This window comes from Brassica oleracea, chromosome C9, assembly GCF_000695525.1.
Source record: "Brassica oleracea var. oleracea cultivar TO1000 chromosome C9, BOL, whole genome shotgun sequence".
Classification (NCBI taxonomy): domain Eukaryota; kingdom Viridiplantae; phylum Streptophyta; class Magnoliopsida; order Brassicales; family Brassicaceae; genus Brassica; species Brassica oleracea.
The window spans coordinates 12,654,079-12,669,560 of NC_027756.1; the positions used below are offsets into that span (position 1 = coordinate 12,654,079).

The 15,482-nt window shown below is 36.6% G+C and overlaps 1 protein-coding gene and 2 pseudogenes across 1 annotated transcript; 1 reads left to right on the forward strand and 2 right to left on the reverse strand.

The window, feature by feature from the left end:
* Positions 1-4,793: 4,793 nt before the first annotated feature.
* Positions 4,794-7,046, reverse strand: LOC106318925 (3-oxoacyl-[acyl-carrier-protein] synthase III, chloroplastic). Its single transcript, XM_013757093.1, has 7 exons — positions 6,648-7,046; positions 6,111-6,396; positions 5,942-6,047; positions 5,755-5,873; positions 5,614-5,678; positions 5,305-5,530; positions 4,794-5,226 (listed from the first exon to the last, which is right to left on the reverse strand). Exons 1-7 carry the CDS (start codon positions 6,836-6,838, stop codon positions 5,005-5,007), a joined length of 1,215 nt encoding a protein of 404 aa, XP_013612547.1. The 5' UTR covers positions 6,839-7,046; the 3' UTR covers positions 4,794-5,004.
* A 2,984-nt stretch (positions 7,047-10,030) lies between these two features.
* Positions 10,031-12,680, reverse strand: LOC106318924 (annotated as a pseudogene).
* Positions 12,681-14,356: 1,676 nt separating this feature from the next.
* On the forward strand, positions 14,357-15,212 carry LOC106314348 (annotated as a pseudogene).
* The last annotated feature ends 270 nt before the right edge of the window (positions 15,213-15,482 follow it).

Consider the following 15,482-nt stretch of genomic DNA (forward strand, 5'->3'; position numbering starts at 1 on the left):
GTGTGTGTATTTGAGGTCGATGACTCAATATGTTCGATCAGATTGTGGCATGGCCGATGGTTAAGAAGAACCAACTATCATGTTCGAGGACGAAGCATATTCTGCCCAAGATCTTCATCACCCACGGATTGCAGAAAATTGGAGAGATCCAAGGGACCTTCAGTAATGTCCAAATCAGGGGGAGTAATGTGTGTTGTACTCTTTTTCCTTCACCATGGTTTTGTCCCAATTGGGTTTTCTTGGTAAGGTTTTAATGAGACAACATTAAAGCACATTACAAGCTCTAAATTAAAGCACATTACAAGCTCTAAATAGTTATGGCATCCAAGGGGGGTGTTATGAACCAGATTGTGGATGGCTCATAACCAAGAGATTATAATTTGTAATTTTTTCATTTATCTACGACGGTGTAATCTCCTATATAAGGAACCTCTATGTTATGAATAAAGATAGACTTTTTCATTACTTTTATAACGACTAAATTGTAAATTATTATTTGTTGATTTTCAAGAACCTATATATAGTATTACTATTAGTTATAAGAAACATATACTATTAAATTAAAAAATTGGTAGAACATGACCAAAGATTTGACAGGGATCTGACTCAGACGAACGCGTTTACATTCAGCCTCTGTTGTCTTCAAATTATCTGTCATTTGGACATCAAATAACAATATTACCAATTTTCTTTAATTTTATATATTTTAAGATTTTAATTGAAAATCTGAAATTGGCATATTTGCAAACGTTCCATAAAATATGTTTAAATGGTGAATGAATCAGACAGTGAAATCAAATGCATCAAACAAATTAAAGTGAAATAAACAAGACCAAACATCATAATGAATAAAATAGAATAAACATATATTTAGATAGAATATGTGAATAAAAATAAATAATTATTAAAAACATATTAAATTTGAAATTATTATACAATTTTAATTTTATCAACATATAATCTTTTAATGTATAATTATATACCGTATCTAGTAATGTTATTATAATTGTAATATTTTAAATATTTTCTGCAAGAATATTAACATATATGGCCATCTGGTTTTACTTGCATTTTTTGTTTTTTGGATAATTCAAAAATATATGCACATATCAAACCTGTTTTCTTATTTTAATAGCATACTATAATATATGAATTTTAGAGGAAAAGACTGTGGACATGTTTCTAACATGAGAAAACTGAATTTATCTGTGATGAAAATGAGAAGATCAGAAGGGAAAATGTAAAATGAAAAAGTGAAAAGGGGCATGGGTTAATCTCAATTTGATAGAATGATAAATTATAGTTGGTTTGGATGGATGATCCAAACTAAAATTTGGTTGGATTTAGTAATACTTAAAATTCATCAAGAGCAATAGCTTATTTGATCACTTTTTCATTTAAGACATTTTCAAAATAAAAGTTTGGTTCAGAAGAATACCGTATAAGAAATTTTTTTGTAGCTTTGAATTCATCTGAGCATTTGATCTATGAGAGTTTTCAGGCATAACCGGTGTCTGGCTCCCATCTCCGGTGCCGTGTGCCGTGCCGATAGCTAAGAGAGTTTTTTTTGTGTCTCTGTGAGTCCTCATCCGTTTTTTCAGGTGTGGTGATTAGTGCTGGTCCCGAAATTAAAAAAAAAATAGTAGAAGGGAAAAAAAAGTTAAGACACATTTACTAAGGGTCATTAGTCTTAATTTTTTTTTAAAACCATTTTAAATGTAAATAAATGGAGAAGGCTGAAACTGAACTTTTACTTAGCTTTCATTATACTAGACTACTAGAAATTTTTACGGCTGGTGGTCGGTTAAATTGTTAAACGAAATAAGGCCGGGCTTCTATTCTATTGCTTCTCCTCAGGGCCGGCACCGGTGCCGATGGTGAGATATTAAGATGTGGTTGGTCGATCTAGCTGGATCGGTAGTTGTAGCAGCTCCCTTAAATGCTCTGACAAATCTAGGAAGCACATGCTTAACGACCATCTTGTCTTTTTTTTTTTTGGAACACGACCATCTTTTGTAACACGACCATCTCAATATGATTCAAAATCGTGTGTCACGTACGCGCCCCCAAATCGGTGAAAAAAAAAGGCGAAACTCAAATTTCAAGCTTCAGATTCTCGACGACCTAACTTTACCGGAGTCGTCGCCGGCCCCGTCTGGTTTCTTACAATACGGACCTCTCTCCTTCTATGGCTACCTGCTCAACCCCTTCCTCTTCCATGGACGTTGACAGAGATGAATTGCAGAGTTCTGATACTGGGCCGAAGTCCTCTGACGTAGTCGCTGGTGTCGAATCCGACCTGCAACATGCTTCCCCTCCGGATCCTCGCTGGCCATATCTTGGAAGATGGTCAGCCAATCAAAAACCTGCCTCTCCAACGTTACCGCTTTCGTCGGTGAAAGAATCAGAAGCAGATGCTCCCTCTGCAACATTCGCTCATCCTCCTGCAACAACAGACCCACCTCCTGCATTTGTAATAAAAGACCCTCCTCCTGCTTATGAAATCATGGACATTCCTCATGCTTCCGTAACCATCGACCTCCCGCCTGCCTCTGCGCCTCTCACTGATGGACTCATTGATGTTAATGAGGTAGTACTACCACTGGTACCTACTGGTCTCGATGAAGTTTCTCAAAAAGGTGACCTCGACGAGGAAACCGCAAAAGAAACAGTCTTCGTTCGTTCTATGGGAGCGTGGTCAAAACCACTCCTCTTCCCCCTCCGCCTACTCCTCCTGAACCTGCTACTCCTAAGCTCGGTGTCTCAGAGGCAGTAAAAAACCAAATAGTTTCCTTCTGGCCTTCAATAAGTGAAGCTATCAATGGTCACAAGCATAAGAAGGAGCAGTTGACGTATCCTGCAACAGAAAAAATGCCTCCTCCTGCTCTCAAAGCTGATGGTAGTCTTCGATTTCCATGGGCTGCTCGGATGAACCAATCCTCGAGAAACCTTTTTCGTCCTACTGAGCCGACGTATCGACTTGATGGAACTCCTCAGGTGACAATTCCTTCTAAAGTTCTTAGACTAGGGCCTGAGAATAAGGAAGAATACGTTGTAGGACAATTCCATAGGTGTTCTAAACCACCTGGAGGTCTTATTCATGCTGTCTTAAATAGATTATGGGGACGGGAATGTAAGATATCTTGCCGGAAATTAGGAGAGTCGTCGTTTTTGTTCCATATTCCTCATGAAAATACTCGCAAATGGGTTATTCAACGTGGCGTGTGGCATGTGGATGATTGTCTCCTATTTGTGGCCCCTTGGAGTCCTGTAAACTCTTTTAAAACCCCTGAGATTTCTACATTACCGGTGTGGGTAACCCTTAAGAATATTCCGGATTCATGTTTCTCTAGATTAGGTATCAGCCACATAGCATCAGGTTTGGGAGAGCCAATGCTTACGCATAAGCCTCGTCTAGATCCAACAAATATGGGGGAAGCTAAAATTTTAGTTGAGGTTTAATTAGATAAACCGTTCCCGAAGCTAATTGCGCTTGATGACAAACAAGGCAATATCTACTTAGTAGATGTGGAGTATTCTTGGATTCCTAGCGCTTGTGAAAGATGCGGAGCACTTGGCCATAAAGAGAAGAGGTGTTTACTTCCTCCTATGCCACTTGGATCTGCTGCTGTTATAAAAGAAATTCATGATACCAATGAAGAGATCCCAACTGTGGATATAGTTCTGTTGTTGCAAAACACCCTTAGTACACATGTCAACCACTTGGAGCCAAACTCACAATCACCTTCAACCCATAGAGTACATGAGACTCCAAAAAACTCTTATGTTACTGCTCATCCCGAGGATGCAACTTCTGATCCGTTCACACATTCGCATGAGGTACAATCCACCTCTTGCTCAAAGTTGGGTACTACTTTGCCTATGTTAGCAGCCACAACCGTTGCGCTCTCTCAGTCACAAATTATGGAAGAAATTCCATCACAAGTTAACATTTTGGAAGTCTCTCACGTTTCTGAAAATGAGTAACCCATTGGTCGTCACTCGCCAATCACTCACAACCATCATCATTTCCACATGGAGCCGGAGAGTCCTCTCGCTTATGGGAAAGAGACTGGTGTAGATGTGGTTGGAGAAACTTCTAGTTATAACCTAACTAGAGGAGGAAGACCAATAAAACCAACTCAAAAGTTTCAAGATATGGAATGGACAAATGTTAGTGGAAGGGATAAAAAAGGTCGACGCAGCCGAAGGAACCATTTCCACTAGTTCTTGTCTTTCTCTTTCTTTCCTATTAGGATTCATTAGTGGATCCTCCTATCGGGTTTTGCTTTAACTCTTTTCTTGTTGCAATCAGACTTATGAGTGAAAACTCATACTTGTATTACTTATGCATTTTAATATGAAATCCGTTTAAAAAAAAAAAAAAAAACACGACCATCTTGTCTACTGTTCAAACAAATTAATGTGCAGTTTTTTTCTGGAGAATTCATTTGTCCCCTTTCTTCTTCATTTTTCTAGAAATTGTCACTCATGTTAACAGTTAATTTATTTTCTCACATTCATTGTTAAACTTCTTTTTTGGTCGATATAATTCGCATGTTCTTACTAACCGTATATTTATTCTTACCATCTATGTTTAAAGAATTTTTAGTGCAAAATGGTGTTCTTTAGCGATCAAGAACCAAGTTTAGTTTTAAGTGCATAATGGTGCTTAAAAGTTCCAGAGATTCTGAACAAATATGGTTTGAACAACTATTCATCTATCACCAACTAAAAAAAAAAAAATTCAAGAACAGAAAAAGATTCAAGGAAACAACAACTAAATTTGACCAAAAAAAAAAAAAAGGAAACAACAACTAACAAGTAAACAATGAAACCTCAAAAGTGAAAACGAAACGAAATCAAACAAAATGCGCTTTACTTCCAGTTTCAACCGGACTAAACTAGACCGGTTAAACCAATTTCAAGTAGTTCCTCTACTCTGTGGAAGAGAAAAGTAAACTTTGGCTCTGAAGTAAACTTACATGTTGGACTTTTAACCATTCATCTCCACCTGACAATTGCTGAACCCCAAGTTAAACCGGCTCCAAAACCGGAAGTGGCTATGGTATGTCCCGGTTTAACTTTCCCGCTTCTCACCGCCTCATCAAGAGCTAGAGGGATAGAAGCAGCGCTTGTGTTACCGTAATTAGCCAAGTTTGATATCACTCGTTCCGGTGGAAACTGAAGCCTTGTAGCCACAGAGTCTAATATTCTCTGGTTTGCCTGCAACAATTTTAACCTTTTTCTTGTTTCAAAAGCTCTAAACATTCCACCATTTTAACTTGAATTCATTAGGTTTACCTGATGAAGGAGGAGCCAATCAATGGAAGAAGCAGGAAGACCAGCTTTTTGTAAAGCAGACTCCAGAGATTGGGGAACGCATTTGACAGCAAAGCGAAACACTTCTTGTCCATTCATCTGAATGCACGAATATGAAGATTGCTTTGGTGGAAAGTCACCCAACGCTGACCCATTGGAGCTCAAGGCACCATCGGTTTGGGATTCTTTAACAGAAGCATTCAAATGTCTGCAAAAAACAAAAGAATCTCAAGGGAAAATAACCAGAAGATGAATCTTAAGAAGCCATAAGGAAATGTGAATCTAAATTACCTACGACCGTCTCCATCGCTGTGCACATCAAAACTATATAACCCATCATCCTCAATGTCACAAGCCTGCCACCAAATCAAAGTGCCAAGTTTAAACTAAAGAACAAAGATTCAATGAAGACCAGTAGAGAATGTTCGTTACCTGAACAACCACAGCACCAGCAGCATCTCCAAAGAGAATGCAAGTTCCTCTATCAGTCCAATCAACAAAGCGAGATAAAGAATCAGCTCCAATCACTAAAACATTCTTAAAACCGCCTCCTGGAAAAAAAGAAAAGAAAGGAAAGTTTATCTTATGAGCTAACTAATCATCTTATTTGACTTTATACCTCTTATATGACAAGCAGCTGAGACTAGACCCAAAACAAATCCACTACAAGCAGCTGTGATATCATATGCCAAAGGGTTCTTTGTGCAACCAAGCGCCTTCTGAATCTGCCATCAATACAGAAACAATCAGCATGTGACTTTTCCCTCCATCAAAAGAGAAATAAATACCTGTGGAGCAGCACCGAAGAGATCATCAGGAGTGGAGGTACACATCAAGACTAAGTCAATATCCTCAGGAGCAACTTCTGCCATTTCAAGGGCTTTGGTTGCTGCTTCCACTGCTAAGCCAACCAAGCTATCTTTGCCTGATACAACTCTGCGGTTGCGGATACCAGTGCGAGTAGCTATCCACTCATCATTAGTATCGACAATCTTTGCGAGATCATCATTAGAAATCAGAAGACTTGGGACAGCTGAACCAGATCCAATCAGTTTGCAGCCGCTCGGTACTAGCCTTTAAGCAGACAGAACAAAAGGAATGTTGAATAAGAGACCATTTAAATTGTTACATAGAGAGATTAACTTGTCTTAAAGATCTTCCCTTTAGAGCTAAGCTAAGACTTAATCAGAGACAATAGCAAAACATGTGTTTTGTCTTAAAAGATCTTCCTTAAAGCTAAAGCTAAGACATAATAAAGTAATCAACTTTCGAATTAAAATCAATGAATAGTTAAAGAAGGAACCAAAAAGTTGAGTTTTTATCACCTGGGTGGTCGGTATTGAGAAGGAGAAGGAGAAGCATTGTTATCGAGGGAGCTGAGGCTAGAGCAGAGGACCCTTTTGGAGAATCGTTTCGAAACGCAAAACCCAGATCCAGAAACTGCAATCGGGAGGTGGGTTCTGCTTCGCATTGAGGAAATCGAAGGATGAGCGAAGAAACCAGATGCATTCGCCATTGTTTGAACAAAAGAATCGAAGAAAGGAAGAAGCTTTGCTTTCTATTTTGTGATTACAGAGATTGAGAGGAGAGGAAGAATTCGAAATAGTTTATTAGTAAAAACTCGAATCTTCGGAAGTTCCGAAGCGAAGAGAGGAGGAGACAGAGAGGAGGTTGAGAGCAGTGGCAGCTCAATTTTGAGGAGATTCCAATGCTTATTCAAAACTAACCACTCATGAACCAATTTGCATTTTTTTTATATATATTTTAAATCGTTAAATTTTTTATGAAAACACAATTCTTATTTTCATTTTCTTCTTTTACTTTTATATATTTACTTTCTATATTTTAATATTAATTTTATTATATTACATATGATAGTGTACAACTGAGAATGTTTTATTTGTGAGTTACAAAAATTTACGCCAGTTCTATTTACATTATACAAAATTTTATTTGCATTACACTTAGGGTAAATCTTTAATAAGGACTCAAAAGTATTTTTTTGACTAAAAAGTAAAAATACATATAAAAATGACCAAAATATGTTTCATTAAATAGATAAATAATAATTACATCTTTATTGTATAGATATACCAATTTAAATAAATTTTTTGGAGAAATTTTTATTCAATATTTGAAAAAATCGAAAAATGACTCAATTTTGAAATAAAAAAATTATTCTTTAAAAATATTTTTAAAATTATAATTTTAAATCTTAAATTTAAATACTAAACTTCACTTCCACTTTTCAAATCTAAACACTAAGTTTAGATAATTAACCTAAAAAATATAAGTTAGTTTACCTCTTTAATAAAACATTTTTAATAAAACTTGTTTTTTGATCGTTTTAATCATTGTATTGTATGCTATATTTGTGAAAAATACTTTTTAAAATATCATAGAATATTTCTTTTACAATAAATTATCTTATGAAAATTTAATTCTAACATTTCTACTTATACGAACTAAAAATTCATAATATTTTTTTATTAATATATACAATTAATAACAGCTCCAACTGTATATCACTACTAATTTGAAGTCAAATACGATTTTCACATCTTATTTTCCATGTTTGAAAATGCAGGTGACACAGCCGTCTGGCCTGATGATATAAAACGTCCGGTAACTCTTCCCACCGTTAGAGCATTAATCGACTTTTTTTTTATAAACACACGGTTCTGTTTAAATCCCCTTTTGTAACTATATGACAGATCTACATAGCTTTGATAGTTTAAGAGAATAAAATCCTGAAAAAATAGTAAAATCGTTGAAATAAAAACAGAAGCGGCTAACGAACTTAAAAATTCTGGTTCTATTGGTTTACATGTTGCAGCGGCCTACGATCAGTCACGGATCGCAAATTGTTATTCGTTTTGCTGTTTCAAGATCAATATTAGAGTATCTCCAAACATCTCTATAGCTTCTTTGCTATGAAAAAAAAAATTCAAAACTTCAAATTTAGAGTTCTCGAGAGTTTTACTATTCTAAACTTCAAATTTAAAGTTTTATTTTTTGTTTGTATTTTGGTCTTTACAATTAACATCACATTTATGATTTTTAAGTATTTTCTTGTTTATCGTTTTAATCTTTAAAGCTTTTTTATCTCATAAATATTTCAAATTTGTTTTATAAATTCAAATTTTACACATAAAATTAATAAAAAAATTTAAATAATATTTTTAAGCTAGAATTAGACAACAAAAATATTACAAAATAACTTACTAAAAACCTTTTTTTAAAGATACATGAAAACATAATTATTACACCAATTTAAATAATTTAACAACACTATTAGTCTGGTAAGTTTTTTCTGGAGCCTTTAAAATCTCCAAAATATTTTCCAAACAAATTTTGTGTAACCAAAGATAGAGCATTATGAAAAAAATATTTTATGGAAAAAATGTGGTATTTTGCTTATATTTTAATATTTAATTATGCATTTCGGTTTATAATTTTATATATTAGTGTAAGATTTTATTAATTAATATTGTTGTATTATTTTTATATATGTGCTAGTTATTTATAAAAAAATTATGGATATAAATTAATTATGATAAATATAAGTATATTGTAAAATATAAATAATTTTGAAATTAAATTTGAAGTTTTGTTTTCGGAGAAGAACGGTTTGAAACTTCAAACAGAGGTTCGAAAACTTCAAAATAAAGAGTTTTTTTCGAAATGCTCTCAATCTGGATCACCCATTAGTCTCTGATTCTTAAGTAATTCTCTATGTCTGAATCGACCAATTCACAGCTAGCATAATTCCAAACTTGGCGTATTTTTAGTTTAACATATGTTTCTGTATATTTTATTAACTTTATTTATGATTTTATAGTTTAATAATGAGAGGGGAATTCTCTCTCGACTCAAATTTCTGTTTGCCATTATTAGGGCCAACTAATCATCACTTAAACTAGCTTTTAGCCCTCGTTCTTATCCAAAAGATTATAAAGATTTTGAAAAGCATTTTATCAAGTAAATTATATTTCCTTAAATTCCACAGGAAATGGATTAATATAAAGTAAATGAGACAAAAACAAAAAGGTAGCTGAGGTACTACTCGTAATATATTAGGAGGGGTTTGGTGAACAACTTGAAGAAGAGTAAGTTCAAGGGAATAAAATATACTGTCAGAAAAAGAAAGAAAGAAGGGAAAAACCGTGAAAAACATTCATATGTTGTCAAATATAGTTGGTTGTGAACTGTCTTAATAATAAGAAGCTCCATAGTTTGGTGGATCAGACAAAGACACAAATGAGCTTTTGGATGTTAGATATGACATGAATGCAAATTCACTACTCATTCCACTTCTAAACAAAGAAAACACATTGCCAGAAGAAGAAATGGATAACAAATAAACTTAGAAGTGAAGCAAATAGATGTGGGTTGAAATTAAGATCCTAAGATCATAGATTGAAATATAGTAGTCACAAAGGACATTTGATATTTGAACACAAAAATATGTCTGAACTGATGAACGTGAAAGCAGGATATGAAATATACAAATAGCACTATAACTGCAAATGTAGAACAACTGACCTATCTTTCTCTTTGATTATTGTATCATGTAGCTCCTTGGCAGACGACGGTTACTAGTAGCAGAAAGATATGAGGGTTTATAAGTTTCAATACTTGAAAGTTCATATGTTCCCCAAATCCAAATGAATTAGGCAGCTGATGTATACCAGTAGATGACCTTTATAGACCTCTATCTTTCTCTCTTGTGACGTCTCTTGCAAAACATCACGCCTAGTTTTGAGCTCTTCTATGGTTGTTCCCAAACATGTGAGATTCTTGTCAAGATTGTGAATACAGTCTCCTTTCTCCTCTAGCCATTAAGATACTATATTCATCCATGAATCACAAGGTATGATCAAATATAGTCTATATTGCAGAAACATGCGAAGCAACTTATTTGATTCTATACTTCTGGTGAAAGGAAGATGCTAATCAAATGTTGTTGAAACTATTGCAACCAATTCCAAAAGTAAACCAAAGTACAAATCAACTTCGAGCAAATTCAAAAAGTAATTCACATAAAGCAAGAGACAGGAAGAGAGACTTTAACAACAAGAAAACACACAGAGAAAACATATCATCCACTTGGAACATGCTGCCTGAGAAGCCACAGCCCACTTGACCTTTGTTTGCTTATAATCAAATCTAACACAAAGAAAAAAAAAACAGATGCATATTAAAGACTGAAGCAGTTTCATTACTTGAAAAATAAATCCTTTGAAAACAAACAAGAGAAGACAGAGAAATTAAACCTTTTTGCAAGAAGATAAAAAGCGGGTTTTGGTAGCTTCATCCTTCCATTCCACCAAACCTTCAATCCATTCTTTTCTACTGTAGCTAATGAAGAGTCCATTTTCACCATGTCTACCACTTTTGGAATCGAGAGGGAGCTTTTTCAGATTTGGACATCTCATTACACAGATTTCCTTAAGACATGGTAAGGGTAGAGGTTTCCAATGAATATTCTTCAGCTCCGGTAAACTACTGAGTCGAAGAATAATCAGCTTTGGAAAGGGAGCAATCCCTGATTCTTCACCTCTGGAAGCTTTCTCTTTGTTTATTATATCTTTTAGTTCTTTTGCACCCAAAACATCAAGTTCTTTCAAGTTTGAAGCAAACATCAGCAATGTCAGTTCCCTGAGGCAATTGCAATCTTGTATTTTCACTACCGAGAGGCTGGAGAAACATGAGGTACTTGGACTGTGCTGAGCAGAAACAATATTTCTTTTGCTGCATATATTTCCCATTTTTATCTCAGAGATGTTCCAGCTCTTGATGCAGAAACTACGAAGCTTGTCCATTATAGCTAGAGGTACTATTTCCAGAGTGATATTAACGATCTCTAGATGTTGTGTACAACTCATCAGCCTGTGGGATCTCAATATCTCTACATATTGAAAAGATGTATTCTTATGAACAAACTTTCTAAATGTTCCAAGGTTTCCAACTCTTTCACTGTTTGGAAATCACATAAAAACTCATAACCAGATAATTTCAGAACTTTCAAATTTTGCAGCTTTGATATCCCAGCAATACTCAAAATACCAGTGTCCCACAAATCCAAGTGAATTAGATTTTTCAACCCAAGCAAACCCATAGGCAAGTGATGTATATCAGTTCCTGACAAGTTTAGATATTGCAAGGAACGTAGTTCTGATATGCTTTCGGGCAATTCATTGAGATCTCTATTTTGCGATAGGTCCAAAACATACTAGTTTTGGCATGTACTTGAAGAATTCACTTGAGATCTCTCCCAACTTTGCCTTTTGCAAGAGCAAGGTTGTGAGTTGGAGACATTCATGACTTCCACGGAGATAGAGAATCTTGTTATGCATCAGTGACACCCTTCTCACAATGTTCCAGTTCTTAACCTTTGGCATTTTTAAGGACCGCACACCTGCATGCACAATGAAAGCCTCTTTTCCTTGTCCCAAGTCAGACGCAATCCACAAGGCCATTTCACGGATAATATCATGCATACACACTTTATTTGTTACATCCCCCATCAACAATGATGCACGAACAAGACTACCAATTATCTCATAACCCTTGTTCTCCGCCCTTTCGATATCTTCATTTCCATCAATAAGCCCTTCGCATATCCAATAGTCTATCAGTTCTGATTTTTGAATTTTATAATCTTCTGGAAATAAAGCGCAATATAGAAAACACAATTTGAGACGCTCCTCTTTAAGATTATCATAGCTATACTTCAAAAGCGGGAGAATCTGACCTTCCATGCCGGAAAACTCGATGGCGTATGAAATCAAAACATCTATGGCATGACGCCATTCTTGTACCGTCCTCGACATTTTCTAGCAACTGTTCTTGCAAGATCAGGATCGCTTCCAAGCGTTACTTGTCCAACCTTCTTTTGGAACAAATCAAATGCGTCATTGTCCGAGAGGCACTGGACCTCCATTGGCTCTTCGACTCCCATATGTGCACATACATCTTGAGAACGAGTAGTGAATGCCACTTTGCATCTGTTTTCTACTGTTGGAAAGGGGACTCCAGTTCAACATTTTTAGCACTAAGAAGATCATTGGATCTGTTTTCAATAGTGTCAACTCTATTTAGCCGTACCTGGATTTCGCCAAGCCTTTGCAGACCTCTATCCTCCTCTCTTGTGACCCTTCTTGACAAATCATCACGCCTAGCTCTGAGCTCTTCCATGGTAGTCTCCAAAAATGTGAGATTCTTCTCAAGATTGTGAATATAACCTCCTTTCTCGTCATGCCATCGAGAAACTTCATTCATACATGAATCACAGGGTATCGATATAGATACGCAGTTCCCCATTTTAGAGAGAGTGAGAGATCTGACAAAACTAGAGAGAAGGCAAAACAATAATTAAAGATTATAGATTTTCTTTTTTCGTCCACAAAAATAAGATCATGTCGTTGACTTTGGTGGGACATACTAATTTCAAAGTCTTCTCCAAGTAGCACACGCTTAACAATCTCGCAATCTCGTCGTAATACTCAAATGGCACCTGCCTCATCAATCATATCACGCCACGTGGCAGTTATTAAACCCGTTGTCCACTCGAGCGTGTATGACTCTCTCCGTACTAACCTTCCTGGAGAGTTTATGGGATACAGAGACTTCCCGTTTGTGATCCGACCGGGAGAATCCAGAGACCCGAGGAGATGATCCGGTTCGAGACAGAGATTGTGCGGGTTGCTCCGGCGGCGGAAACCCACTGTGAAGGAGGAGCCTTTTAAATGAAAGAGAACAAAGTATGTCATGATGAAATTTACGATGATGTTGTTGTCGGTAACGGACATTACACAAAGCCATGTCGCGCTGAAGTTCCTGGTAAGATAAGCTTTACTCATAAGAGTAAGTGTGATTGGTTCTAAGATATTAGGAGAATCGCAACAATTTGCTTATCTTATTATAGTCTTAGCCTACTATATCAATGTTCCTAACCAATTTCGCAAAAGTATTTAAACATATCATACATATCTTGTGTAGTAAGTAATTTTTTGCTGGTTGCTTGTGTTTTTGTTCAAGTAATGCCGAGGCTGAACTACGTGATTATGGTGACCGCGCAGATGGATAGTGCCAGATGAGCCAAAGGACCACATGTGGGTAGTCACATGGGGACCGTGAGAGTGGATAGTGCCGGTAGATCCTATATTATCGACCCTTTCTTTTGCAGATACTTACGAGGAACACCGTAGGATAGGAGTCATGGATGGTGCTACACATTTGGTTTTTATTTTCAAAAACTTTTAGTTAAGTTATGTAAGACTATGGTTTTATTCTATTCAGTTTTCATTTGAATTCAAGGATGTTTGTAAAACTTTTCATTTGAAGTAAAGGAAATATTGAACTGAAATGAAGTGTATTTTGAAAGTAAGATCCTTGGGGACGGGTGTTACAGTTGAGCCTATTTTGTTTGGGACAAAAAGAGGATGAGAAGAAGAGAAGAATCAGAGGAAGGAAGAAAAAGAGGAGAGGATATTTTTTGATGATGATCGTTGTGTGCACAACAAGAACATAGCTAAATAGAGAATTAAAATAAGGCTTTACTGAGTAACAAGCAGACCGATAAGTACTTAAACGAGGCCCAACGATGAGTCTTTGTGTGCTTCTTGACCCGGATTTATCATCTTCATCCTCACTGCTTTGCTCAGGACCAGTTGAATTTCAAAATTTCAGATCTCTTCCTTGCTGAAAAATGGGAATTTCTTTCTCGATACCTTGTGATCCTTGTATAAACAAAATATCTCACTGGCTGGACGAGAGAATAGCTTGTGTACACGACCTCAAGAAGAATGTCACGTCTCTAGTGACAACCATGGAAGAGCTACAGGCTAAGCGGGATGATTGGTCAAGGAGGATAGAGGTTTTCAAAGGCTTGCCGAAGTCCAGGTATGGCTCACTAGAGTTGAGACTATAGAAAAAGAAGTCAACGTTCTCCTTAGTGCTAGAGATGTAGAACTTCAAAAGCTGTGTCTTTGTGGGTTTTGTTCTAACAGCTTAAAATCGAGCTATCGTTATGGTAGAAGGTGGATTTGTCTTGCTTCTAGATGACATATGGGAGAAGGTGGATTTAACTAAGATTGGAATCCCAATTCCAAAATCAGAAAACAAATGCAAAGTGGCATTCACCACTCGTTCCCAAGATGTATGTGCACACATGGGAGTCGAAGCGCCAATGGAAGTCCAATGCCTCTCGGACAATGACGCATTTCATTTGTTTCAAAAGAAGGTTGGACAAGTAACGCTTGGAAGCGATCCAGAGATCCCTGATCTTGCAAGAATCGTTTCTTCTGAAGTTTAGCTACGATAGTCTTAAAGAAGAGAAGGTCAAATCGTGTTTGTTGTATTGCGCTTTACTACCAGAAGATTACCAAATTCTTAAAGAAACATTGATTGACTACTGGATATGCGAAGGTATTATAGATGCAAGTGACTAGGTACAGAAAAGGCCGAGAACAAGGGTTATGAAATTATCGGTAGTCTTGTTCGTGCATTCTTGTTGATGGATCGTCACAGAACTAAGACTGTCTGTATGCATGACGTTGTTCGTGAAATGGCTTTGTGGATTGCATCTGATTTGGGAAAACAAAAAGAGGCATTCAATTCGTCGTGTGCGAGCGGGCATCGGGTTAAGCGAAATGCCAAATGTTAAGAATTGGGAAGCAGTGAAAAGGATGTCACTGTGTGAGAACGGCATCTACCTGCTCCTTGGAAGCCCAAAATGTCCCCAAGTCACAACTTTCCTCGTGAAATCGGCGGGAGTACGAAGTATCTCTAGTGAATTCTTCGAATACATGCAAAAGCTAGTTGTTTTGGATCTTTCCCACAACGGAGACCTCTCGGAGTTGCCGAATCAACTAGCTTCCTTGTGATTCGGCAACTCCGAGAGGTCTCCGTTGTGGGAAAGATCCAAAACTAGCTTCCTTGCGATATCTCAACTTGTCGTGGACTCGTATACGCGCTTTACCCATGTATCTGCTGGAAGCGTTGAAAAATCTAAACCACTTGGATCTGAGGGAAACGCACGAGCTTTGGAGCATTGCTGGGATATCGCGTCTGCATAATTTGAAAATACTGAAATTATCCAACTCTTATTTTTCATGGGACCGCTACACAGTGGAGGATTTGGAGACCCTGGAGCA

Coding starts and splice junctions, on each gene's coding strand:
- LOC106318925 (XM_013757093.1), bottom strand. CDS start 6,838: ATGGCGAATGCATCTGGTTTCTTCGCTCATCCTTCGATTTCCTCAATG. Junction 6,048..6,110: donor TCTTCGGTGCTGCTCCACAG/GTATTTATTTCT, acceptor TATTGATGGCAG/ATTCAGAAGGCGCTTGGTTG. Junction 5,531..5,613: donor AGCGATGGAGACGGTCGTAG/GTAATTTAGATT, acceptor TGTTTTTTGCAG/ACATTTGAATGCTTCTGTTA.